Raw genomic sequence first — 26,746 nt, 5'->3', positions numbered from 1 at the left:
ACAAGTCCAGGCATGCAGGAGCTCAGGTTTACCTCTGGTGGAGAAGCTTTAAGGTGAGGTGAAGGAAAGGAGTCGGGTTCTGCTGGAGAGTTTCGATCCAGAGCTTTATTCCTGGCCCACAGGCCTCTGAATCCCATAACAGCTGTAACAGAACCTCCCCGAATCACGTGGTTGTTGTTCCTTTTAACCCCGGGGAGAGGGAAGGGTAGGGATCCCACCAACCAGGTATGGGGGGAAGTCTCAGAGGACAAATGACGCCTGGATGGTCCAGTGTCCCCCAGGGCTGAAAGGCATCTTTTGAACTCTGTCAATCACTCTGGAATGTCAGGACTGACAGACAGCACTCAGCAGGGGGCAAGGGAGGGGGAGGGAGAGGTGTTTGGCAGACCTGGGGCAGGAACCGGGATAACTCAGACAAGCTGTGGCATCTCACTGCAGTATGTGTTTTGTGGTATTTGGTGGCCGTAACATTGAGTGCTGGGTGGCTTCAACATTTACAGGTTGTGTAAGAATTCACAGAAATAGGCACTGCAAGTGAGGAAGTCAGCTGACTGAAATAGGCAGAACTGATGGGTACACTTAAGTACCACTCATTAGAAGTAAGTGTCAGAAAATGTTTGGAAGTTTTTGGTGAGAGAGAAAAAAAATTATGACTGCAAAAAAGAAAATAATATTTTTGTCCAGAAGACAGTAATTTATCTTTAGTGCTGAGGAAAAAAGCTCCAGAATGTTTATGAATGAATCTAGTTAATGTGCTGTATGTTTGAGGGGGAACTCACAGGAAATGCTTGAATACATCACGGAACACTAGAGTAACCCTCAATGTATTTTATAACATGGAGCAGCCATTTTGTTTGTTATTTTTTTGCTAACCTGGCAGTAAAATTTCATTACCCTTTTCTCCTCCCCCTGCATCCTCTTCATTCTGTACTATACCACAAGTTTCTCTTTGTTGAGCGTCTTGATCTGGACCCAAGTCCTTTGGTAGGGAATGTAAGTCTTATGATTTTTCTCAGGTCTTGATCCTCAGAGGTATTGGTCATCTTTGTTTCTGTGAAATCCTTAAAAGAATAAAGGATTATTCTGTACTTTATTGATACTTTACTCATATGCAGATGTTGCAGAAAAATTTATCTGTTTTAAGAAAGCAGAATAATAAAAATAACTTTTCTCACATGACTCCAGTAGAAAATGTGTAATGAATGTTTATTAGAGCTTTTTCTGCTTCTCTGAAAGAGAAAACATTCTAAAATGTATAATAAAGGCAATGATTGAAAGGGAAATAAAAAGTATTTTAAGTTCTTTGATCAGCAGGTATCAGAGGGTGAGTTGATAACTCAGCTTAACTTTACACTTCTCATCAATGTGATGCAAGTTGATCTAGTTAGCAAAGTGAGTTAAGGAATTCTGTGGTAGTGCCTGATATGAATCCCTTTCTCATTGTGCTTTTGCAGAATCAGCATGGTGTTCTCTGTTGAAATGTTCCTTTGATGAGATACATGGTGCTTTAAGACACTGGGCTACTTCTGGGAATGCAGAACATTTTCTTTGGATTTTTTTTTTACCAGTATGATTAGTGGTATTTAAAGGTATGTGAGTGATTGAAGGTGTTGTCCTGGAAATTGGGAAATCAGGGCTTAGAGATGTTCTCCTGTATGACCTTGGTGTAGCTATTTAGTCTCTTCCCGACCCCTCACTGGCTGTGCTTGCTAAAAATATGATTTGTTCTTTATGATGAGCAGGTGAATAGGGAAGAAGTTTGTGACTCAGAATACAGATTTTACTTTTGTTCCTTTCACCACAGCAGTACTCAGAGCCTTTTGGAATGATTTGGTCTCTGCTCTGTGCTGTGTAGTAACCTAGTTCTGGATGAGTGCAGCTCCATGTGCTTCAGTGGCACTGCTGCAGGTGTTCATGCAAGTTCAAGCAGGCTCTGGTCTTTCACTACTGCAGCTTCCCTGATAAAGTGAGGATAGTGCTGAGTAAGCATCATAATTCCTCAGAGCAGAAAAGAGTAAACAAGTACTTGACTTACATTAAATTTAAAAGTGACGTAGAAATCTAGGGTGAATGGTGCTTTCTAAATGCTAATTTTGTGAGTAATTGAAAACACAGTATTATCTTGTTTGTGGTGCATCTTTTCTTCCATGGTGAGGGAAAATGAAAATAGAAGAAATTTTTTATTCTGTAAAGTTTCTCAAAAGAAGAAACATAAGCAGCAGGAGGAGGGGAAAATCATTGTTTCTCTAATGATTTGGAAATGAGCTGGTATGGAGACCATGTTGAAGGCAGTAGTACTTGACTTTAAGAGGTAGTTTTATTAATTTTCCTGATTGCTGTTTATGAACAAAATTAAATTTAGAGGTTCATTAAGCTGTGATCCATAATGATGCTATATCATGTTATATCTTTCATAACGTTTAACAGTTGACATTCTGTATTGGTGCTTGAGAAGATTGAGATAATGCATCTGCAAAAGAAACCCTCAGTTACTTGAGCATTTTCTCTCTAATGGCTTTTCCTTTTAATCCCAAACTGCATGTCTTTAGGAGCAGATTTATAGAGAAACTTGGGTAGCATTAACCTCAGTAATGCCTGAAATTTACACCTCCACTTCTGAGAGAGACGTTTGTAAGGGTGAGGCAAGAGTTTCACATAGCATTGAAAGCAAATGAGATTGTTTGGGTGTGCCACGGTAGAATACCAATAGGGACCTTGACAATCAGTTAAAGTAAAAGCCAGTCGTTATGGGACATTAAGGGAAGGCTGTGTCTCATGTGTTCTTCCTCTGGCATCAATAAGGGGCTCCGGGTGGAATTCACAGCCTCTGACCCCTGCACCTTGATATTCATTCGTCTGGGAGAAGACACACACAGCTTGCTCTTCTAAAGGCAGAGTTTGCAAGAGATAGATACGCCCTTACGGGCAGCTTAATGAGCTGGGAGTCACAAGGGAGCAGAGCATAAAAGGGGCAAATAGGAACGGGAATTTGGCTCTTAGGGAAGGGCATACCCATCTCTGTCAAGTACGACCTCCATTAGTTTGGTGATTTTCTACCTGTCCAAGTTAGGAAATACTACACAGCATTAATGCATCTATTTTGGACACGTGTAGTGAGTCCTGATTTTTCATGTGAGATACAGCTGGTTCCCACACCTGATCCACAGATGTCTCTTAGGCATGTAGAAGGATAATCAAATAGATTAAAAGGAGTCCTACCTGATATCAGTCTCTTCACCTGATCTAGAGCCTACTGGACATAAATGATCACATAAATGACATCAGAGGATAAGATCTTGCAAATTTTAACTGTGAAAGACTTAAATAGGCCTGAGGTAGGTGGGAATGAGGTGATTCAATCTTGGAGGTCTTTTCCAACCTTAATGATTCTGTGGCTCTGTGAAAGGCATTTGAGCCTAGATGGTGGCATACAAACCTTAATGCTAATTGCCAAGAGAAAAGCTCTACAGATATGAAAGATGTTGTGTCAGAGTAGCCAAAGAAGAAAGCTTAAGTTTTATTTCATTTCTTTGTAGCAGCCACAAACTTGAAGAACAAGCGGATTTCTAACCTCTGTAGGATTTTTGGTTTTGTTTTCTCAGTGGGCATTTGCAGTGATTGGCTGACTTGCAAAGTAAGGGCTTTGAAACTGGCAAACTTGCTGCATTATTTAACACTTCTGCAATGACGCAGTTCACAACCAGCCTCTTTTAAACCAATCTTTTTTTTTCTTTGAAGTCACATCAATTTCTTACTAGTTTTTGTATTTGTATCATGTATTGTAGTCAATTACATGTTCCTGGAATGGCGAGAAGTAATTATGAGTAAATTTTGGCTGAGGCTGTATGAACTCAGACATACTAATACATTACCAACTTATCTCATGTTTTAGATAAATGGCATTTGGTTAAGACCCTTACAGACAGTTTTAATTCCTCTACATTTGTTTCTTGATATGCAATCATAATTATATAGTGATTCTCTTTTTAAGAGGGTTTTCTTGTCAAGCTAGTCTGTTGTTCTGGTTCTTCATGTATCTGGTGATCCAAACATTCTGTGTGCATCCTGGGCATGTTTATGGTTGCATTTAAGTTTTCCCTCTGGCAGCTGAAAAGCATGAAGTTGTTCTGCTGGGTTACCATACCTGTCAGACCTAGATATGGTAGCAGATTCTTCAGGCATCCTAGATGTAAAGGATAGGATGCAGTAAATTGCCTTTTTACATTTGCAAGAATTAAAAGGGCAAAAATCAAGAAAGGAAGATTCACAGCCCTAACAGTTCTGTAAATTGTTATTGCACATATTTATTAGACTTTTAAATTTAGCCTTTGAAACATGTAGTTTGTCCTTATACAAATTTTCCTTGTTTCCTTTTGCTTATAAGAGAAAATCACTGCTAAAATTGAGTGAGTACAGCATTGCAAGTACATTGAGAACCATTCTGTAGTAGTTAACAGGACACAGACAGAATCCTTTATTTAAAAGCAAAGAAAAGCAAGGGAAAGTACCATCATGTCAGTTCATTACCGAAGGATAATAGTCTATCATTTGTTAATGCTCTAGCTAGTTTTTTCCATCAAAGCCTCTGTTCCTATTGCCCACACATAGCCTCCAGCTTTTCCCAAAAATAATGTCTGAACTTAAATTCTTTTTATGCTAGATGGAAAATATTTTTTTTAGAAATGAACAGAAATGGTGAATGAAGATGTTTGTTTCAAAACTGCAATCTGCAGACTTTTCCCCTCAGGTTTTTTTCTCTCTGAAAGATGGTAGTTGCCACTGTCTCTTCTGTGAAGAGGAAGTAATGGAATTTTCCATGTTTTGTAACTTGCTTGAATTGTACCAGATCCATGAAGCTTTTGGTTTTGTTTAAAGCTTGCATGCCTCTAGGAAAACAGACTTTGATTCAGGGGTTTTGCCACCATGTTTTCCTTCTTTCCTTCATTTTTGGTAATTGCTTTTCCCTGGTTTTTATCTGCCTTTTTCATCATAAGACTGTAGCTCAAATTCTTGGAACTACAGACTCCCCACCGTTTCTTTTTCTTTCTTCTTCACTACCCTAAACTGTCCAAGCAGTGTGGATGGTGAATTTATAAATATCTGCTCAACTTCCCTGCCTTTAACAGCCTTTGTTGACAAACTTTTTGACAAACCAAAAAAGGCTTGTTTGGCATGAACTTCAGCCACAGTCTGTAGAGGCTGAGATGCTGAAGCTTCTGAGAAATGCCTGTGAAATAAGAGTGCTCTCTGCAATATGTGTGGGTGCTTCAGAGATGCTTTTGAAACATGTTGTTTTGTGAACTGAAGGAGAAATGTGAAAGTTACTCTTTTGTACCACATCTCTGATCCTCATGATTGAACCTTTTGCTGTGTAGCAGCAGAATCCTCTCAAGTGCACACACTGTGTCCAGCAGAGGCTGTTATTCAGTACCAGAAGGCAACAATTGAGAAAATGCCCCTTACCAGAGAAACAAGGAAAAGTGCCCCAATTTTCACTGCTTTAATATTGAAAACTAATCTCTACTTGCAAAATTAGAGATTCTGAAGAGCAAGAGTTGTGCAGAGTTTTAGATATGTTTCATGACAGACAAGGTTCTCTTTATACAAAGCATATTAATTTGTAAAATATTGTCAAGAAAATGTCCTTGGATCCTATGGTAAAGACAGAATTTGAGCTTAAGAGAATGTGTATCTTTGCTCTGTGAAACCTATGGCTTGCTGCTGCTGGAAGTAATGGAAGAGAGACATTGGAAAGCTCAAGGTACTGCTGAGGAAACTGAGCTGTGTGCTCTGGACAGTTGCAGAGGAGTTGATACATGTACCTAGAAATTATATATAAAGTCTTTGCTCTGTGTATGTGCCTCAGGCTGAGTCTGTTTGACAGTGTTGGCAACTCCTGAAAGTACACCAGAGCAAGGCCAGGCTTCTTGTTTTCTGCTAAGGAATGCTGCAGGCTTCAACTCCTAGGTGGCATCTGGGCCTTCTGTGGACCCAGCTCCCATGGGTGCAGCCAGGACAGCTGGGTGGAGCTGGTGCATGGAATGCCAGTTCCCTGGGACCTGGAATGCCAGTTCCCTGTCTGCCAGTGGCTGTACTGATCTTAGTTTATCTAAGCATGCTGTGGAGTGCTGGTATTTGAGTTACAGCAGGTTTATAGCTGGGAGTGTGGGAAAAGAAGCTCATGTGATTCAGTGTGACTTTAGTGTAGATGTTGCTTTAAGAGGAATGCCAAGATGTTGAACATCTCTACTTCCTCTTAAATTTGATGGAAATGAAGAATGCTGTCTTAATATGAACATACATACTAAACTTCAGAAACCTGTGTTTGAAGTTGTCATCCTTTATTTGTCTGCCTGATGTGTTCCTGTTATTGTAGTGAGACAGTACATACACTAGGGGGCTTGTTGAGAAGTTCAGCTTATTCATCTTTATAAGAGGTTTTGAGGACCTCAGCAGGAAGAAAGCAAAAGCCTCAAATGCTAGAATACTGAACAATCTGATCTAAGTGTTCTTTATAGACTTTTTGCTTAACAGTTAACTTAGATGTCATGCCTGTGACCAAAATGCATCTCATTGACAGCACCTTTGCTGAACAAGCACAGAGTTTAAGCGACTTTCTCCCAGGAAGCTCTTATCCCTAAATTATTCTTAACTCAGTAAGAGAAGTCTGGTAATCTTGTACTGTTGCTTCCCTGGTAAATCAGTAATGCAGTAAAATTCCTTTTGACTGGACTTGTCTTGAGGATACATGAATAAAAACAGGAGAGACAGGTCATTGCTCCTCTCAGCAGCTTTGTTCCTCACAATCTGAGATCTATTTGATACCTGGGTTTGGTAGTTAATTGGTTACAGAAGGATCCCTGGTCAGTACCTTTCTCTGATGGATCAGCCACTGGAACTTTCTCTTTACAAAGAAAATAGATGTGGTAATTCAGTTTTAGATCATGCAGAGTGTCAGCACCTGTTTTGTGTCCATCAGGTTTCCAAGGATTGAAGGTACTGCTGTGACACACTTGGGCTCTGCAAAGTTTTGGCAAAGAACTGACAGGTGGGCCCCAGGGCTGAGGCCACATGGGCAGCAAGGAATCTTTCTCCAGTCTTGTTCCTTTCAGAATGCTGTTATAGAAGATTGCTTCATATGGGAACAGTTTGGTGTGGGAAGATGCAGACCCTCAGACTGCTTACAGTCAGAACTGGTGCTGGTAATTTTTTGAAGGCAGGTTTGCCTGCTTGGTTATTCCATTAGCATCTGCAGCTGCTCTGAGTGGCTCCTCTAGTCTCCTCTTCATTCTTTGTCCTTGCAGGGAAGGCTGTTAAAGCAGCTGCAGCTGCTGTGGAAAAGAGCAGGTGAAACCATGCTGACAGACACAGCTTTAGGGAAAAATGGCATAAAAGTATCTCTGTGCTAATCACTCAGCTTGGGCAGTCTGTTTTCACAGTTGATGCACTTTTCCCTTTTCCCTAAAATTCCTTGATTACTGGTTCCATCTGGGTGCCACATGCAGCATTTCTGGATCTCTAAATGATCCTAGGGAAGAGCTGTGTCTCAGTTCTCTGCTGATAAATCTGAATTCATCTGCCTTTAGTGTGACACTTTCAACCTTGTAAGTGGCCAGTGACATTGTGGATTATGAAGTATTTTCTAACACAAGCTATTTTGGTATCTACTGGGGGAGCTTTTTTTTAGAAAGAATGTTTAAAGTTTCAGGGTATCCAGCACTGGAGTAATAGTGAAAAGCAAATGCCGGAGAGCAAGGTAGAAATGGATGTAATGATGATGTCTTCTTTCTACACTCATGATGTGCAAAATCTGCTCAGAAGCTGCAAGAGAGCATGGCAGCAAAATACCTTGGGTGTAACACATTTTAGGTCTCTCTGTTATAAAGCAGATCCCCTGTACAGACAGATTTGCTTGGAAACAGGTTATTTACCCTGGCTAATTTTAGTGGGGTGTTGTTAGTGCCAAGACTTCAGAGGCACCATTTGCTTTTCAGCATCTCTCACTGTGCCTCACTTTTATCAGAAGCATCCAGATGGAGTTCACATCCTTTGTCATTAGGGAAATGTGGGTGCTGGCATGGCAGTTCAGAGACTTCCATGTGCCTGGGTCTTTTCAAAACTCATTTCCTTGGATGCTAAAAATCAAGTGAGAGAGGCAGGCAGAGTTTGTTAGGCCACCTATCTCAGACTTGGGTGGCCTGTACAGACTTCTATCACAGCCTTGGTTGTGACTAGATCTACAAAAGCTTTCAATGTAGGTAGAATTCAGAAACAAATATCCCAAGTCTTTGTCTTCCACATGCCTGCCAGGAAGAAAAAAGCTAGTCATTTATACCCAAAGGATGATGCATCTTGAACCCTGAGGATACAAGGGAACATTGTCCTTCTTGTCTTTTCCAGTGACAAGGGTGAGCACCTGTGCCACTATGTGATGTCATCTGCTGTGAAGCTCATTCCAAAGAATCCAGAACACCTCCTGCTCTAGGAATTTGTGTCCATTTCCTGTGTGTTTAGACCTTTAGCAAAGGGGTGATAGCACTTCCCTGTTGCTCAGAGAAATAGAGAAGGTTGATATAGCATCATACTGAGAAACACTGCTGGAACCTATGAAGTACCCAGTGCAGAGCAATCCAGCTGTTCATTGCTGGCCTCCAAACTACCCAAAGCTGTTTATGCGACTATTGAAATTTCCCACAGTATTTCAAGGACACATGTCTGAATTTGTCAGATCACTGCTCTGGTACACTGAAATCATGGAGATAAAGTTAAAAAGTGAAGGCTAAATACTGAATGGATATTTTTACTGAAATAATTAACATGGGTGTTACACCATTGAGTGTTATCATTTACATTTAGCTGGATAAGAATCTCCTGGGTTTCATTTCATTTGTAGTTGCTGTAGTGATTGTTGCTCTAAAAGTCAGCTCTGTGTTCACAGAAGTTGTAGAAAGGAATGTAGGTCTCCAAAGAGTGTGCTGGGCCTCAGTTTTTCTGTGGTTGTTCAAATGCTGAAACAAATGCTGCTGTTCTCACTTTGTATGAGCCTTGCAGAATACCTTGATTTCTAGAAGGTCTGCAGTTTGTGATGTGGTTGCTGAACAGAGTGTTGGCAGAATCACTCTAAAATTCATCAGTTGTCATTTCCTTGGGATTTTTGACCACTGGTAAATGTAGAAGTGTCCAGACTGTGAAGATTGCGTCACGTACAACATGCTGATGGAGGAGGTGTTGAGGTGGTAGATGGCAGAGCAGCTGTCTGGCTTTGGAGAAGCATCTGCATTTTTCTGATCTCTCCATTTCTCACTAGTTGATGCTGGGGATGTGAAGACATTTGCATTCTCTGCTTTTGCATCCTTCCCTTGGCATTAGGTACTGACCTCTGTCATGAGCAGGCTGTCAGACTGGGGCTTTTAGACTGGTGGCTCTCCTTGTGTAAAGTCTTCATCAAGTCACTGAAATACTTAATGTAGGAATTATCCCCTTGAAGTGACAGAGAGGAGACAGAAAGCTCCCAAGTGCTAAGTACAACTTAACTTTCTGACAAGTGGGATGCCAGCTGTCTCTCTTAAAGAAGAGTGCTCAGGTTTGTGCTCCAGCACCAAATCCTAGAACTACTTTTGAAATCAAACATTCCCATTTTGTGGAAGGTACAATGGATGCACATCTGCAGGTTTCTTCTGGCATATGTCCCCAATGTTTTTTGTTGTGTTTTTAATACTGGGCATAGGAGTCACCATCATGGATTCAAGTATATTTCATTTAATTTACTAGAGTGCTGAAGTGAGCAATGAGAAATTCAGAAGGTCAGAAGTAAACTTATATTTCCAAAGTTACTCTTCAACCCTTCCTTCCAAAAACTGTAATATGTTTCACCAACTCCTGTAGTTTGACCCTTTTTCCAGATATATCTTTCCAAATGCTTGGTCAGGCAGCACACATAGTTTACTAGCAGCATGGAGAAAATGTGTATTTACTTGCTGAAATTAATTTTCTCTGGATTAGACCTTGTTATTTAATTCTGCATGTCTGTGGTAATACTGAATTTTGGACCTGCCAGTTAACTGAAAGGTCAATTCATAGCCTTGACTATACTTCCTCCCAGAAAATCAGCCACAAACATGGCTGCAGGTTGTTCTCCAAAATGTTTTTCAAGTGTTTTTGATACAGATGCTCTCTCATATCAAGCAATAAATCAGACTTGAATTCAGCATTGTGGTGTGTCTGGAGTCAAGAAAGAAATTTCAGTGTGAAGTTCAGATGTGTGAGTTCGATCTAGAAGACTGACACAGGCTATTTCCTTTCTTTTTTTCCTGCAAGTACCAAACTCAGTATTATTTAGCTGTCTAGCAGCTTAGTGCATTGTGAAACATGTTCTTCCAAGAGCATGTGTTTAATTTCCATTCAGGGCACACATTAAAAACTATTGTGAAACTCATGTTTCTTCTGTGTTTTGGTTTGCTTTTAAAATAGTGCTTTTAAAATTTAACATTTCCTTGTTCAGTCTCCTCAGACTGTGCCATAAATGTATGTGAAGACATAGTTATATATAGATTTAGGTAATCCTTCTGTTTACTCCAGCAGTGTTGTCTTTGTCTGGTGTCAGCATTGTTGCCATCAGTGACAGATTGGAGTTGTTTTGGGGGATGGGAGTGCAGAGTCAGCTGGTCTGTGTTTAATCTTATTGAAGTAGACTTGATCCTTACTAGAGGCAGCTGCCAGTGCCTGATCCTGTTCTAATTTCTTAGCAGTGGTCGTTCAGCAACTTGCTATCAGTTTGATTGTGTCAGATGGCACCAGGGTACAGACACCTTGGTGCCTCTGGTGTGCTGCAGACCCCTGACTGCGCAGGGCTCTCCTCTGAGTTTTCTTGTCTTCATCAACAAATCCCTGATTGTGAATTACATTTAGTGCAATCAAATTCTAGAGCAGGCTTTCACTTGAGATTCCATTGACTCGGTGATTGTTTCATATTCATGAGGTTTAATTGTTTCAGTGCATTTTCTGGTTGGACTAAAAATACTCCTTTTTAGGGGTTTTATTGTGGAAAGTAATAGAAGAAAATAAAGGTGATTTGATGTTTAGCTGGGCAGTAACCAGTGTAGCCTAGTGCTAATGTAAACATGGGCATGAAGGCTTTTATTGTTTCTGTGTAGGATCCTTGGCAGTTTGTTTTGGAGACCACAGAACAATCCTTGGTTTTTAATCTTATTTCTAAAATAAAAATCGGCTTCTTTATTCTCCAGTTAGCTGTATAACTTTGTGCCAGTTGCTTAACCCAAATAACAAAATAATGAGAGATAATTAATACTTTAAAGTATTAGATTAATTTTACAGATTATTTACAGTGAGGCATGTGGTTAATTAACTTGAGAGTGACACATACCATTAAGTACCAAACCTGAAAGTGGAGTACCTTAGTTCTAATCTTAGTTCCTTGGTTTCTATTCATTTTTATTTCAAAGGTAATTTTTCTCCATTTTCTGTCTTGGTAAGTAGTTTTGCCCTGTTTCTACAGAGCTGTCCTCTTCAAGCTGTGTAGAAAAATTGGATTACAGTGAAAGAAGGTATTGGAGTGTGTCAGATGTGCAAAATCTGCTTGCTGTCTGTTTTGACAGCCTGTTGCAACTGTCTCTGAGGCAGTGCACTCTCTTACCTGAGATTATTTCCTGCTCTTAGCAATAGGTTTCAGTTGGGCTGTGCTTCAGTAAACACATCTTGGTGCCAAAGCCAGGCTAAGCAATTCTTCTTCCTACACATTTGCTCCTACTCTGGTGTTTCCAGGGCACTGAACTGTTCTAGAGCTAAATATAATGTGTTGAAGTTTTGTTTGTTTGGGGGGGTTGTTTGTTTTTTGTAGGATTCTTTGTGTTGCCCCTTACACAATTGTAGCATGAGGGACCTGGGAGCTGGAGCACGCAGCTAAGGGGGAAGAGTAGAAATTGCATAAGTTGGTTTTGTAGCTGAGGAAGGAAAAATGTCCATGGAACCATGGTTTCAAGCTGCCACAGGCTTGCCAAGGAATCACATCTGCTCTTACTTCAAAGCCTGTTAGGGAACGTTTTTCTTGAGAATATTGCATTGCTTGTAGATATATGTGATGAAATAGTCCATTTCTTTTAACTCATTCTTTCCTCAACTAGCAAATGGAAATTTTGTCAGTGTAGATATTTGGGGTTTTAATATCCTCAGGATTTTTGGTAGTTCTTTTTCATGATTGTCATGACTGGTAGCTGAAAGCTTAACATTGCAGGCAATAATTCCCACCAAAAGTAATTTTTATTCTGAATTAGTGTTTTCCAGTCAGCTACAGCATTTGATTTTTCTGTATTGGTGAGAATGCTTGTATAGTAAGATAGGGCCTAGCTGTCCTTGAAGATCAGACTTCTCCTAAAAAAGGGAAGGTGAAAGTTATGTGGTGTCAGAGGGAATTCCTTTGTCACATCTTTTAAAGCATCTTTTAAATTTAAGAAGTTTCAAAAGAAGTCTATTTTCCCCAAGCCAGCATACAGCTAGAACAAGGCTGTACATTCTGCTATAAAATCATCATTCAGTATGTTTCCACAATTTCAGTAAGTTACTTAGTGTTCCATGTAACCTGCCAGCAAGCAGGACCATGCTGGTTTTAGCTACCAGGAATATTTTATCTTTACAGATGTGGGGGTAAGTCACAATTGTTTGTATCTTGTAGACTCCCACTGATGGAAACTTGTTCTGCAAAACTTTGCTCTTGATAAAGGGTAGTACTTGAGATTCCAGCCCTGTGGAAATCTAGAGCTCTGCAGAAATTAAACTCCTTGAATATCCTGTGTACAAATCCTGATTTAAATCCCTGTTTTGGTGGAATTCCTTGAGGCAAAGATTTTGATTTTTCCCATGTTACACCCAGTTCATGCAAGTATGGGTACAATAAAATGGTCTGATTCTATCACATCAAAAAACTCTTATGTAGGTTTATGGTGAAGGTATTTATCTTTTCTAGGAAGATGAAGAAGATGGCATTTTGCATGGAGAAACCTGTGTGGGCAGAACACTTAGCACAGCAGATAGGCTCGTGGGAAGTGGCATTCAAAGAGAGAACTAGGAGTTTCTAATCAGTAGAAATGGGTAGTGGTTTTAACAGTTAGTGTGGGCTGCTCAAGATCAGCTCAGGTAGCATTTAAGATGAAAAGCTCACTAAGAGCACACACAGCAGTAGCAGAAAATAATTAATCATTTCAAATAAGCAGACAACTATGTGAACACACAGTCTGAAATCATGGAAAATTAAAAACACACCAAGACTGGAGAAGGTGCAATATTTCCTTGAAAAATAATGTGCTAGCTAAGCAAGCAACTGAAAGTCAGTAATGGCATTTAGCACTTGGGAGGAGCAAGCCCTTGGCCTCTTAGCACACCTATCATTGTGTGAGGCAGCACATGGCAGCCTGCTGAGTGTGGGCACCTACAGACCTGTGGGGGGGAAGAATGTCTGTTAAGAAACGTTGTCAGATGGAATTATTATCACTGGCTGCAGTGAGCTGAGGGTTGGATGTATAAATACCAAGAGCTAAAAATGGTACAAGAAACCACACAATGCTGGGTATGAATCTTTCATTTAAAGTCTGACATAGATAATTACCTTCCTACTTCTGTCTCCTTTTAATGTTGCAAAGTCTCTCCAAAGAGACTTCTTCCTAAATAAGGAAATTTATTTGGGTTTTGGTTTTGAAGTTGTTTCTTTTCCTTGGTTTATTTAGCTGGGTTTTTTGTTTTTTGTTTTTCTTTTAATAAGAAGAGGATAAGTTCTGGACAGGAATTTTTTTATTATTACTGCTTAAGCTTCTCAAAGGATATTACAAAGAAAGAAATGTAAAGTGGATCAAACTTGCAAAAAGTGTGAGACGTTTTCCCTTTTATAAAATAAGAGAAACAAAGCAGCTGAGTTTCTAAGGACCTAGGGGGGAAATAGTTTATGTCTTAGGTCACAGTCTTGCTGAAAGTAAGAGGTCATTTGTGTGCATATGAAGGCCCAAATGCAGTGAATGGCTAATACAGTAGTTAGTGTACTCTTCTGGCAGTTCCAGAGCATGGGGGTAGTTGTCTCTATTTGTTCACTTTTCTTTTCAGCTAGTATACACCTGATTAAAAGTCATTCATAAAAAGTGGGAGAAGTGGTGAAGGGAGAAACAGTAATCTGAAACTTTGTTTCATAAGGCCTAGAGTTACTAATGATGGTCCAGAAGTGTAGCATGAGTTAGGTAGATGCGCTGCTTTTGGCTGGGGTAGAATTTATTTCCTTCACATGACTGATTTGGGGCAGTATTTTGAATCTACACTCAACACAGGGTTGATAATATAGAAATGTTTTGTTATTGCTGAGTGGTGCTTACACACAGCCAAGGCCTTTTCTGCTTTTCCTGCTGCCATGCTGGTGAGGACCTTGGTGGTGAATGGGAGATTCAGAGGACCCACAACTGGGACAGGTGACCCCAACTGACCAAAGGGATGTTCCAGACCATCTGCCATCATGCTCAGTGTATAAAGTGGGGGGAAGAAGAAGGAAAGGGGAGACATTTGGAGTGATGACATTTGTCTTCCCAAGTCGCTGTTCTGTGTGTTGGAGCCCTGCTCTCATGTACATGGCTGAACACCCTCCTGCCTCTTAAAAAGCCCCAGAAGAAAACCACAGGGGAGCTGCCACCAGTGCTGCCTCAGCTCTCTGCCTGCAAGAGTGAAAGGAAAGAGCAAGAGCCACGGGCTAGAGAGAGCTCTGCCTGCACAACACCAACTTCAAAATGGCCAGAACCTGCTGGCCCCAAGGCTCCATTTCCAGATGTAGTGTCTTGAAGACACACTTCCCATTCTGGGCACAGATAGATATGGACTACAATAACCTTTTGGGCAACCCAGGACACTGGGTGCATGACAGAGCTGGACCTTTTTGCTTTGTGGTTAAAGAGTTCTATTTACTGTGTTTGGGAAACGATGCCCCCGCTGTTTTTGGCCAGTTAATGATGACTTCCCAGCAGAGCTGAACTTGGTAGGAATAAGTTAATTTTGGAGAGAGCTTCAAGAGAGAGAAACAGCATCTTAGAAAAGAAATGGAACTGGCCAACTGGGAAAACGACAGCAATGCTTTTTCTTTGTGCAGGAACCATCCACCACTGCAGCTGCCTGCCTTGTCAACATTTGCAAAATACTGTTCCTTGATTGGGGGAAGCTTGCCAGTAGTTGAAGATGAATGCTGTAAAAGAAAGCATGTTTATTTTAGTCTGTGTGAAATAGAAGGAGGAACTACTTAGAATTGTGTAAAATTACTTGTTTTACATTTATAACTTGGCAGCCCAATGACTTGAGAATTTGAAATGTGAAACTGATCTGAGAGTGAGCTGGACACTTTGTTGCTGCAGACTGGGAATTAATATTTTGATAACCATGCTATCATCTGCTTTGTGGATGAGGATGTGTTGCTTGCTTCAGAGAAATTCTGGTTGTCTCCATAGGCTTGTGGTTATAGACAGCTTATAATTTTGTTTGTATTTCCATTGTCAGATTCTAGTTGTCAGCTTTTTGATGAAGAGGTAGTTGCACATTTGGCTCAAGTTGTGCTGCTTTGTATTGTTTTTAAACTAAACTCTGAGGTAATGGATAGAACCCAGACTGCTGGAAATTACAGCACTTCTACTTCCCAGCCCTTGCCCCACCGAAGAAAGTTTAGTGTGCATCTCAACAGGACAATACTTTCTCTGTTATCTATTCCTTATGTCTATTTTTGGAAATATTGTTTTTGGAAAAGCAGTAGTTTACATGCCCATTTAGTTTCATGACTTCATTCCTTGATAGTCTATGAAAGCAAATAATGCTGCCTACTGTGAGGGTGGTGAAACACTGGAACAGGTTGCCCAGAGAAGCTGTGGTTGTCCCATCCCTGGCAGTGCTCAAGGCCAGACTGCATGGGGCTCTGAGCAACTTCATCTGGGGGACACTGTCCCTTCCTGTGGCAGGGGGGGTGGATTCAGATGATCTTTAAGGTCACTTGTAGCCCAGATAACTGATTTGAAACTGCAGTGTATTCCCTGCAGCTGCAGTGGTATTACCAGCAACAGCTGTCATGTTCTGTGCTCAAATCCAGCCTTTGGTGCAAAAAAATGTGGGTCCTTAATAGCACATTTCTGTCCTGAGCCTCTGCCTGGATTCTAGACCTGATTTATGTGTCTAAAACTCTGTAATACAATCACTCTGGGACTTTTTGAACCAGTAGCTATGGAACAGCAGAAATAAAGCTAGAAAGTTACAGGCACTATATCTGATTAGTGTAAAGTAAAACACTCTAGACATACATCAGGTAATTCTGAGAATGGAATTTAAATTGGTATTATTATTTTGATTGTTACAATTGGGATCTACAGATTTATGGACTACTCTGTGTTGAGAAATGGAGATTGATGCACACTAAACTGTAATCCACTCATCCATCATGAAGCTTCTGCTAGAGACCCATTTAATTTCCAAACAGAAGAATTCATTATCTATCTCCAGAGAAATTTTTTTCTTAAGGATCAGCGTGTGCAGTGAGCTATCAGACAGCATTCTACAGCAAACAAGAGAGGAAGCAGCTGTCTCTAGCATGCAGTTATGAAACTGAAGAATTAAAAATTTCCCTAGGCAATACAGAAGTACAAGAAATTATCTAGTGTCCCAAGAGAGTTAACAAATATGGGTCCAATTCATTGCCTTGCCAGTTTTCCTGTGTAATCTACAGTGAGAAACATTGGTTTGCCAGTATAGTCTTGTTTGGTTTTATCAGTCTAAAACTATTCAATGTAATGTGCAAGAAGTTTGTGCTTAAAAGCATGCTGTGCAGCTGTGGGCAGTGTGGTGTCCCAGGAGCTTGGTTTCAGTGGGGTGCAGGGTGTAGCCTGGGTGCTATACTGTGCTGAGCTCTCTGTAGACAATGTTAGTTTCTTTAATTCAGACCTTCTGGTTAAAATGGCCCAACACCAAATAAATCTGACTCTTCCAAAAACACATATGGACTCTAATGTATATTTCCTTGTGAATTCTGGCAGTGCAGACTAATGCAGGGGTGTGCCCTTAAAGCAAAATCACAGAAATGGCTTTCTGGAATAGATAGCTAATAACTCCTCAATCCCTTCTATGACCAATACAAATGGTGTTTCAAATGACAGGACAAAAGCTTTCTGTGTCTGTAGCACAAACAGATCCCAAAGTTGAAGTTTCTGATCGTATTGTTTAAAATATCTGTTTTCTGTGAATGGTGTTCAGGGGATAATTCCTTTAGGAAGGCTGACAGTCACTTGGCTGCTTGGTACAGTACTTTCCAGTATAAAAATAAACTGCAGATGTTTGACACACAAATGTCAGGATATTTAACTTTGGGTTAGAGTTTGCAGATGCCATGTGTGTTGTGGAAGCTAAATCTCTGGGTTAGGGTGAAAGAGAGAAGAAGTACATGGCACCAAACACTGAGAGAAGCATGTCTTGTGTGTGACCAATGCATCCTGACCTGTGGAGACTCTGTCCTTTTTGATGTTCAAAAAAAACCCTACTGCTGTCATCAGTAGTGAATTGTGCCTGTTACACGGTTTTGAGGATGCTCATTTGTTATTGAGGAGTTCAGCTGCTGGGTGATTTTCTCTCTCTTGTAGAAATGCCCCCATAAGAGGGGAGTTTTGTGTAGCGCTCTGATGTTTTAACTGCACAAAGCATTGTTTCTTTCATCAGAGCAGTACCCAGGAAGCAGAAGTAGATTTGGACATGCCACAACCAAGTTCTTGCTTCCAGTCAGGCTTACCACAGCATTTTTGTTGACAGATTGGTCCAAATGTTTCACCTCTTGAATTGTTTTAAATCCTCTCTAAAAGACGTGATGCATGCTTTATGTTGGTGGTGTTTTGTTTGTTTTCAAAGCAATAGAGTAAGGCTGCCAGCTTTGAACTTTGCAAGTCTTGAGAAATGGCTGAGTTTGGACAGTTTATCTAAACACGATGCTTACAGCTGTGTTTCATTGAATGCACTTAATGGCTGACATGACAGACCCATTTGTTCATTTTCACAGAGTAGTAACTGATTACATTTCTCTTGGCTATCATTCAGCTAAAGTTGCATTGTCCTGTGCATTGTTTCCTTTCTCAGCTGCTAAGTCATTATTTTGGAAACAACTCTCCTTTTTGTTTGATTTTTTTGGTGTGGGGAGTGGTTTGGGATTTTTTGGTTGGGTTGTTTCAGTTTTCTTGGGAGGGAGAGGGGGGTTGTGTTTTGGGTTTTTGTTGTTTTGTTGGGTTTTTTTCAGGGCCATGTGTGTTTGGGGGAGAAATGGAGCAATGTTGATTTTTGCTTAGTAGTACTAATACAGAGGTTTCCTACACGTTTAGGATTCAGTTCCAGGATCTTCTTCATTTCTCCCCATTTATTCCAGCCTGGCTTTATCATCACATTTAGTAGGAATTTCTGTATGGAAAATGAGTGCAGCTGCAGCCTAGAACATGTGGATTTTTTCCTTTTAGACTCAGCTAAAATATGAATATATAATATTTTTAAAGTTAAAATAAAGCATGATTATTTGACAGCCCAGTAACTTACATCTCTTATGGTTTATTTGTCTAGGGAGGCAGCAGCAGCTGGAAGCTGAGGACCCCTACGTGGAGGCTGATCAGGACCTGCACTGGCGGGTGGAGCGGTCAGTGGAGCCGCCCACAGAACGGCCTGGGGAGAGGCGCATGGCAGAAATGAAGAAGCTGTATGGTGCTGAAGCTGCCAAAATCCAGGCAATGGAGGCTGCCATGCAGCTTGTCTTTGACAGGAACTGTGACAAAAAGCAGCCCAAATACTGGCCCATTATTCCCCTTAAGCTGTGAGTACCTGCACTGTGCTCTGACGTGGCAGATTAATCACACCAGAAATAAGTAAGAGATAAATCACACCAGTGCTACAGGGTCAGGTGCCTCAGGCTGGGCTGCTGAAAGAACAAACTGCAAGTTTGGTTTTGGACTTTAAGGGAGAGTCTGGCAAGGACAGTATGTATTTCTTTGGCCTTTTTTCTTTTACAGTGTCTGTCAGTGATGTTCACATTCAACACACATACAATTGTCAAGTAGTAATAGGAGGGACAGGAATATCAAACCTGTCTAAAATTCAATCATTTGATACTCACTTGCCTTGACCACACATGCAAGAAGCATAACAATGTCCATACCCAGTGAACTGGGAAAACTTAAAGCAATGCAGAGAAGAGAAAGACTTTACAAATTATCTGCTCTTCCTGTTTAGGAATTTGAGTGATCCCATTTTCTAGTCTTATTTAACATAGTAGTATTAGGATCTTGTTTCACACAGCATAGCTTGAAGTGTTATGTCTGCTAATCTTGGATTTTTTTGAGAATCAGGAGCCCACTGGCCAAGATACAACTTATCAAATTACCATAGCCCAGACATTGGAATTCTTTTTAAAAGGTTTGTAATAAAGCAGGAAGTTTTTCTTCCAGACTGATACTTGTCTGGCAGGAGTTTGACTCTAAAGCAACATTATATAGAAAAATGTTTAATGAAAGGGTGGGAGGATGGGGCAGAGGCCTGATGTGGTCCTGTCTGTTAGAGATGTGTTTAGCAGAAGAGAAACTTAAGAGGACACAGTGCTATTGGAGCCAGTGCCTACAGTGATTTTTGCCTTTCTAATAAAAAACAGCAATGGGCTTGAAGACTTGAAGGTTTAAAGAAGGCTTATTAGAGTGATAGACTGTATCTGACCAATGTTTACAGAGCTGTGGAAGCCAGGTACCCCTGTGGGCTATATGTCAGATTTATGTGCAGGTTTCCAATGGCCAAGTGCATAGGACATGCACAAAATTTAAGCATAAGCAAGTAGATCTGTTTTCATCCATCTGCACAGAGATGTGCCTCTGTGTGTGCTCATCCATCTGCACTAGCTGGTTTGGTCCTGCTTCTGTCACTCTTTACTTTGGGCCAGTTGTGTTTGCCCCACAGAGTGAGGCACACTGGTGGTTTGTGTAAATGAAGCTGAACTTGCCCCTCAAAACCTGTGGCTCCTTAGAAAATGGCTCCTTAGAAAATGGTGCCCTGAATGCTTAAAAGGACTCTCTGCTGATAAAATATCATTGTGGATTGAAGGGCAGTAGTTTGTGACATTGCTGCATTTCCATGCCAGGGCAAAGGAATCGTCTGCTGGTTTCATAGTGACACACTCATCTGCCTTCCTGGCAACAGAGGAAGGTTACAAGTAAAATTTTAACTTCAGTTTTCATGCTGACTGAGTGTCCAGAGTTTCTCTGTAGCATGTGTAGTTTGTAATTCACTCAGCAGTTGCTGTGCCCTCTGCAGCAGCCAGCTGCAGCAAAACAAGTCTGCAGTGCAGTTTGGAATATCTTTGCTTTCAGTAGTAGTTACTGTTTTTTCAAAGCAGAATTTCCATGTCAGTTCCACATCTTTCACAGATGAAGTTAAACTGAACACTGAAATGAAAAAGCCTCCAGTTTCCAAGACTTACTTCTGATGTGATTAATCTGAAAAACTTCAATGAGACAGGAGAGAGAAAAGGATTATTAACAGTTCTGCATTTGTTGTTACTCTTGTTTTTGGTGGGTTTTGTCAAAAATTCAGTGTTTTGTTTGGGTTTCCTTCCTTTGACCAAATAAATTTTCTTCTTAACACCTTGTAAATTACTTTTATTTTTTTATATAAACAAACTTCCGTACTTAAAACTCTTCAGTTCTTAGATAGTAAAGCTTTCTTTTAGCTGCTGTATTGTTTAAGGAAGATTGAACTTAGAGCAGGAGTGGTTTTAACATATGGAGAAGCACGAGGAGTGTTGACAGGACTTTCACAGCAATGTCAGGCAATACCACACATGCATGGCGTGGTGCAAAATGAATGGGAGGGTTGCTGTATCCACTGGGGGAAAACCTTGTCACAGATTAACATGCATAAATTTCTCTGTTCCTATTTGAAATGTTTCCAGTGTGGTGATGGTGTTTTCCCTGTGCAGTTCAGTTCAGAAAAAAAAGGAAGAATGGGTGAGGTAGGACTGGGCTGTTCTTACTTTTCAATACAGGTTCCAGTTCTTGCTGTGGTTGATTCTTTATCCAACTGGTTCTGCTAGCAGAAGCAGAAATTCTGGTCTCAAAAAGTATTTGTGGAGACCTCATATAAGACAAACATTGAATTCCTTTCCTACTTCACATAAAATGTAAAATAAATCTATAAAAAGAAATATATAAAGGAAATTACCTTGCCTTTGGTTCTTATAAGTATTTTTAAGAGGGTTTAATATGCTTAAAAATGCTATGAGGTTAGAAGGAGAGAGAACTGGATGAATTATTCCGTAGGAGCTACCTACTAACTCCTGAAATACCCTTCTGCAGATTTAAAAGTTGCTGCCAAATAATCTCATTTCAGGGGATAGGCCAGCAAAAGGGGACATCTGGCCAACTACCCCTAGATGTAGCATTTTGCTGGAAATTCAGCAGAACTTGAAAATTCTGTGTTGCAGTTCTTTTACTCTCTCTTCCATGTCATTTTACATTTCTGATAAACACCTCACACAAAATCATGTGATCATGAAGGAAATGCAGCAACAACTCAAAAATGGCACTTCAGTTGTCTGTAACATTCACCTTTCTTGCACACATGTATTCTGCTGCAGTCCTCAGTCATGGGAGCATGTGCCCCTTGTTTTGCCCAAAGACACAATGTTCCTTGACTAGAATGCAGCTGTGGTGCTGCAGATTTGATTCCTCCTTCTCCAGAAGGTTGCACCTTTGCTTTCAGTTATGCCAGCTCTTGGTGTAGTCCTGCCCAAAGGGAATTCTTCACTTGCTGGTGGTACTGTTTCTCATGAGCTTTTCCCAGCTCCAGTACAAGGATTATTATACCCTGAAGTCAAAAATTGTCATCCAGTCAGTCTTCATTTCAAAAACTGGTTTCCTCATTTGTTACAAACAAATCAGCCTTATTTTCAAGAGAAGAGTTTGTGATTGGTTGTAGGTGCTTTGAAGATAGGAGAAAAATGTAATAGGTCTTTTCTACTAAAAGCCTTCTTAAAAGGAATGAGCAAAAAACCCCTTTCAGAATTGGTGTGATACAAATGTGACATAGAAATGAAGCAATGACCTGTTTCCTACTGAAAGAAAAATTGCTTACTTTTATGGTGACGTTGTCAAGGGCTCTTGTTCTTTTAGAATTTTTTCCCCATACAGCAGCTGACAGCTCAGTGCGCCTGTGTGTACAGAGAAGAGATTCAGCCCTTTTGATGAGCGTCATTTTCTCAATCAACATTACAGGTAGGTATTCATCCTTTTTGACAGGGGTCTCATTAATGGCTGGCTGCAGACATCTCACATTTGGAAAAAGTGTTAATAAAAAGCAACTTAAATTTCTCTAACAGCCTTTATGAAGGATAAGCATCACATATGTAACACATAGAGATTTGGTCATTTGTGTCTTTCTCTTAGTAAAAGCTTCTCATTCATTATGTGAAATATGTTGTAAATATTGGTGTCTTCATCTCTTGTTGCACTAATAGCAGTCTAGCTCTTGATGTAGAAATTGAGAAAAGCAAGACACAGATTCAGCTGCTTGAATTTTGAGTTTTAAGTGTGATTTTTGGCATGCTGGGCTGAACATTTTGGCTGAAAGAATTAGAGAGGGGCCAAGATAATTGCCCAAAATGTGAAATATAGTCTGTCAAAATGAAACATCCCAACTCTGTTTTCCTTCTGGTTTCTTAAAAGTGTAACCTCCTGGAAAATGTATTATTTGATAAACAATACATTCATGCTGTGACAAAAATCTTTTTTCATGTTTGTGTGCTAATCAATCAGCTGTCCACCCTGGCTAACCTGTTGTCTCCTGTGTTCCTGCATGGATAGTCCAAAGGACACTAATTCTAATGGGCTGTATTTTAGGTAGGATAGCAGCCTGTAAGGGAGTCTCAGCTGCTTCTGAAGGGTGGTTCTGGCCTCAGGGTGTTCAAGGCTTCACACCTCTTCCTGGATTCTCACATAACTGGAATTGCTGAGCTGGCACACAGTGACAGTGCAGAGGAGCTCACGGTGGGTGGGTGACAGACCATGACATTGCCATTTGGGTGTTGTGTTGGAGACCTTGGCTGTCATGGCAGAGGAATTGCTTGGACTCAGTCCATTCTTTGGTATTGGTTGTACAGGCATCAGCCTCAACTACTAATATTGACAGGCCAGGAATGCTCTGTCTGGCTTGGCCAAAAGTGGAGAAAGACTTGGTTCTCTTGAGCTTGCAGGGAGTAATGGAGATTCTCTGAGCATGGATTTCATTACACAGTCACAGAACAAATTTTTTCCCCTTCAGTCATTAATCCCTTTCTTCTAAGAAGGCAAGCAAACAGAATAAATGCAAACACACATAGCTTTTGAAAAGAAAATACTTTTCAGCCTAATGATGCCAATACCACTGCTGGTTCCCTAAACTACATTGAGATCTTTTGCCTGCAAAGCCTTTTGAAAAACCAAAATACACATAACTGCTATCCCCATGCCTGTTGTTTTCAGCCATCCCAAAGACATAATTTGTGGGGAGGAAGGAATGAGAAAAGAGGAAAGAATTGGTGGGGATTTCTTCTAAATAGAGTTACAAGTGGTACTCCTTAACTTTAAGAGTTTGTTTTAAATAAAAGCAACAATTTCTTGACTCAGTAAGAAGTGAGAAAAAGTCTATGAGGAGCTATTAAAAATAAATTACACCACTGTCTTTGGATGTCCGTAATCTGGACCTTACTGATAGCTGGGGAGGGCTAAAAAAATAGTGTTTTATTCATGTCCCCTAGACAGCTGCCATCAGGTGTTGGCACAGGAAGATAACAAGATTTCTGATCTGTTTATAGGGATGTTTAGAATCTTTCCACATGCTTCTACTGAAGATGAAGATTGAAATCCCAGTCCTGAGGTTCAGCTTTCAGCTATCTCATACATTTTCTAGTTAGAGCAACCCCTCCTGTTTGGTGATTCAGCTCCACCAAAGTTTACTGTTATTGAGGTCAAAAGGAGTCAAGTTGGAAGACACCTAGTGCTAAGCTGTTTAATGTAATCCCATTTACTTCTTATTTAGCCCAAGATTCAGTAAACTCTTTTGGTCTAGGCTTGTACAAGCAGCCAGCATGAAAAAGTCTCTGCATTGTATTTCAGCAATTTTGATACTCATATAGCTGTGTTACTCCCATCCTTTGCATTGAACAGGAAAAGATGTCAGTCATCATGTCTGGTTTCTGCTACCTCCAGCAATAACATCATCTCATACATTTCAGAAACTAATTAGGAAATTCCATTTCCTGTCACCTCCACATCTGCTTGTTAAGGCTGCAAGGCCTGCTTCTCACTTGCAAAGTGTAATAAAATACCAGGAAATTTAAGTTGTCCTTGTCAGAGAGTTGCAAAAAATGTAAATGTGGTTACAGATTATGTATATTAGGCTTTTTTTAGAATTAAGATCCTATAATATCTTCTATGTGGACTGAAGGCGGGGACTTCACAGAAATAAATGTTTGAAGTATGTTTTTACTTAAACAATAACTCATCAAAGGCCGTGCTTCTGGTCTGTAGCATATTCCATGAAGTGGCTGAGTAATAGCTGAAGGCTCCCCTTCTGCTGTCCTTTCCTGAAAAGTGGTAAGGTTGAGATAAAACCTCAGCCAGTTCTGCTGCAATGCACTTGAAACACAAGTTGTGTCAGTTTCTCCAAACAGAATAATTCTTACGTGACTGCAGAATATAAATCTGAAATGCATTTTAAACCAATAGCAGTCAAATGAATAATACACTGTGTAATGGGAAGGTAGTAATATTCACTACTTTTTATCAGTTTTTCTCTATATATGTTGATGAATTTAGGATTTCCAGTAATGCCAGACCACACTGCAGTAGAGACAAGAAAATATTTGTTGAGCAAAGCATGACATTTTCATTGATACTGCTCTGCAACAGAGTTGTGTCAGCAGTGCCACAGCTGTTTTGCTGTCCTGTTTTATTGTCACTGCCCTGGGTGTTAGGGGCACACTGGAAGTCCTTCCTCCTCAGAGAAGCCCCATAACTGAGCATGTTCTTACCAGCTGTTTTTATCATTATATTCTGGCCCTGTGGTGCTTGTCACCTTTTTCTGGTGCCTGCTGGACTCAGATGTGCCAGCTGCACTGTTTTGCTCTGAAAGGATGCTGAGTGTGGGATATGTGTGATGACATGATGGTCCCATAGCAACAGGCTGTGATATCATCAGTGCCAGATGGTGAATTCTTTCAGGGACACATCAGAAAGAACAGCTGTGCTATAGAAAATCCTTACTCCAGAACTGCTCTTCTCTATCACCGCCGAAAATAGAGAAAATGGCAGAGAAAATTTTTCCTCCTTTGCTTTTTGTGTTGAGCAGATCCCTCTTCAGGTCACCTACCGCTCCAGTGTGAGAGCATAAACGTATCTCCAGAGTGGAAAGTAATTTATAGAGAACTTGTTAACAAGATTAGTTATTTGCCCTTCATGAGTGTGTTTTCCTATGCAGACCTGCTTTAGAAAGATGTCCTGTACTTTCTCTGTCAACAGCAGTTAAATCTCATTTAAAAGCAGAAAAAGAGCTGCCTTGCTGTCTCTTCCCTTCAATAGCTCTTTTAGCCTAGCTGTGTTACTTGCATTTTCAGGTCTAACAAAATGAAATCTGTTTCTCTCGTATGGTTAGAACTAAAGCTTTTTGTGGTAAATACATTGATAATAATTAGCAGCACTGGTGATTTGTGTTACTTTTTGAAACTGTCATTCCATGCACAGCCTGCAGTGCAATAGTCCCATCAGCATGACAGAATTGTTCACCTCAATCCAAGAAGATAGGATGTTCTACTGGAATAAAACATACCAACTGCTTGTATTGTTGGAAATTTTTAAATACCTCCCTAAAAGCCAGTAATTAAACAATTTTGTTTTGCTAGTTAAACTTCCTTCATGACAGGCTTTTGAAGTCAGAATTTATGTAAAACCCTTAAAATGCTAAAAACATTCAGCAGATTTTCAAGTACAATGCAGATTTTTTTCATTCTAGTAGGATGCCCAAAATTATTATAATAATTGTAAAGAAAATATGTCCAAAAACTGTGTTGTGTTTCTTGATTTTCCGAAGTTATTTTGATTTCCTGATTTCCAGTATTAAAATCTGAGGTGTTTTCTAATATAATTCTTAGCCGAGCAACCTTTAAAATGTTGAGTGGCTTAGCAGCTGCACTTCCAAGGCCTGAAATAACATCTGAATGTATACTGAATGTAGGAAAAACACCTACACTGCCTCTCCCACCACTGCCACCCCCATAAGCTACCTGGAATGAAATGAATATGCACTGTGATGCATTTTTCTGGCCACATCCATGACACTTTATATCTCCTAGAATCCAACTGAGCAGTTTCCTGGGCTTCTCATTTCTTCAGTTCTTTTCAGCACACAAAGTCTCCTTCCTGACTGTGTCTCTCCACCCCAGCACACGCTGTTCTGCAGGCTGATGATGCTCTCTCAGCCCCTGCACTCCTGTCTGCCTCGCACAAGGAGGGCAAAACCTGTTGCCTGGACACTCAGTTGCTGACAGAGCACATGAGAAGGACTGATGGAGATGACCAGATTTTCTGATCAATGCCTCTGGCACTATAAATGCTGAAAGCAGAAAGTACCAAGACCCTTCCCAAAGTATTGCCCCTGGCCTGTCAGTGGGTAAGGGAAGAATTTTCTCTCC

General features: G+C 40.4%; 1 protein-coding gene across 1 annotated transcript in view; it reads left to right on the top strand.

Annotated features, from left to right (window-relative positions):
- Window positions 1–20,982, top strand: part of GEMIN8 (gem nuclear organelle associated protein 8) — a 28,978-nt gene extending 7,996 nt beyond the window's left edge. The window contains exon 5 of the mRNA XM_058825721.1: window positions 18,607–20,982. Coding sequence (XP_058681704.1) covers window positions 18,607–18,857 — 251 coding nt within the window. The 3' untranslated portion in view covers window positions 18,858–20,982. The remainder of the gene's footprint in view (window positions 1–18,606) is intronic.
- Window positions 20,983–26,746: the final 5,764 nt, after the last annotated feature.

The sequence above is a fragment of the Ammospiza caudacuta genome, chromosome 2, assembly GCF_027887145.1.
Source record: "Ammospiza caudacuta isolate bAmmCau1 chromosome 2, bAmmCau1.pri, whole genome shotgun sequence".
NCBI classification, from domain to species: domain Eukaryota; kingdom Metazoa; phylum Chordata; class Aves; order Passeriformes; family Passerellidae; genus Ammospiza; species Ammospiza caudacuta.
The sequence above is the reverse complement of the archived record's forward strand: the minus strand, read 5'-3'. Positions and strand labels throughout refer to the sequence as shown.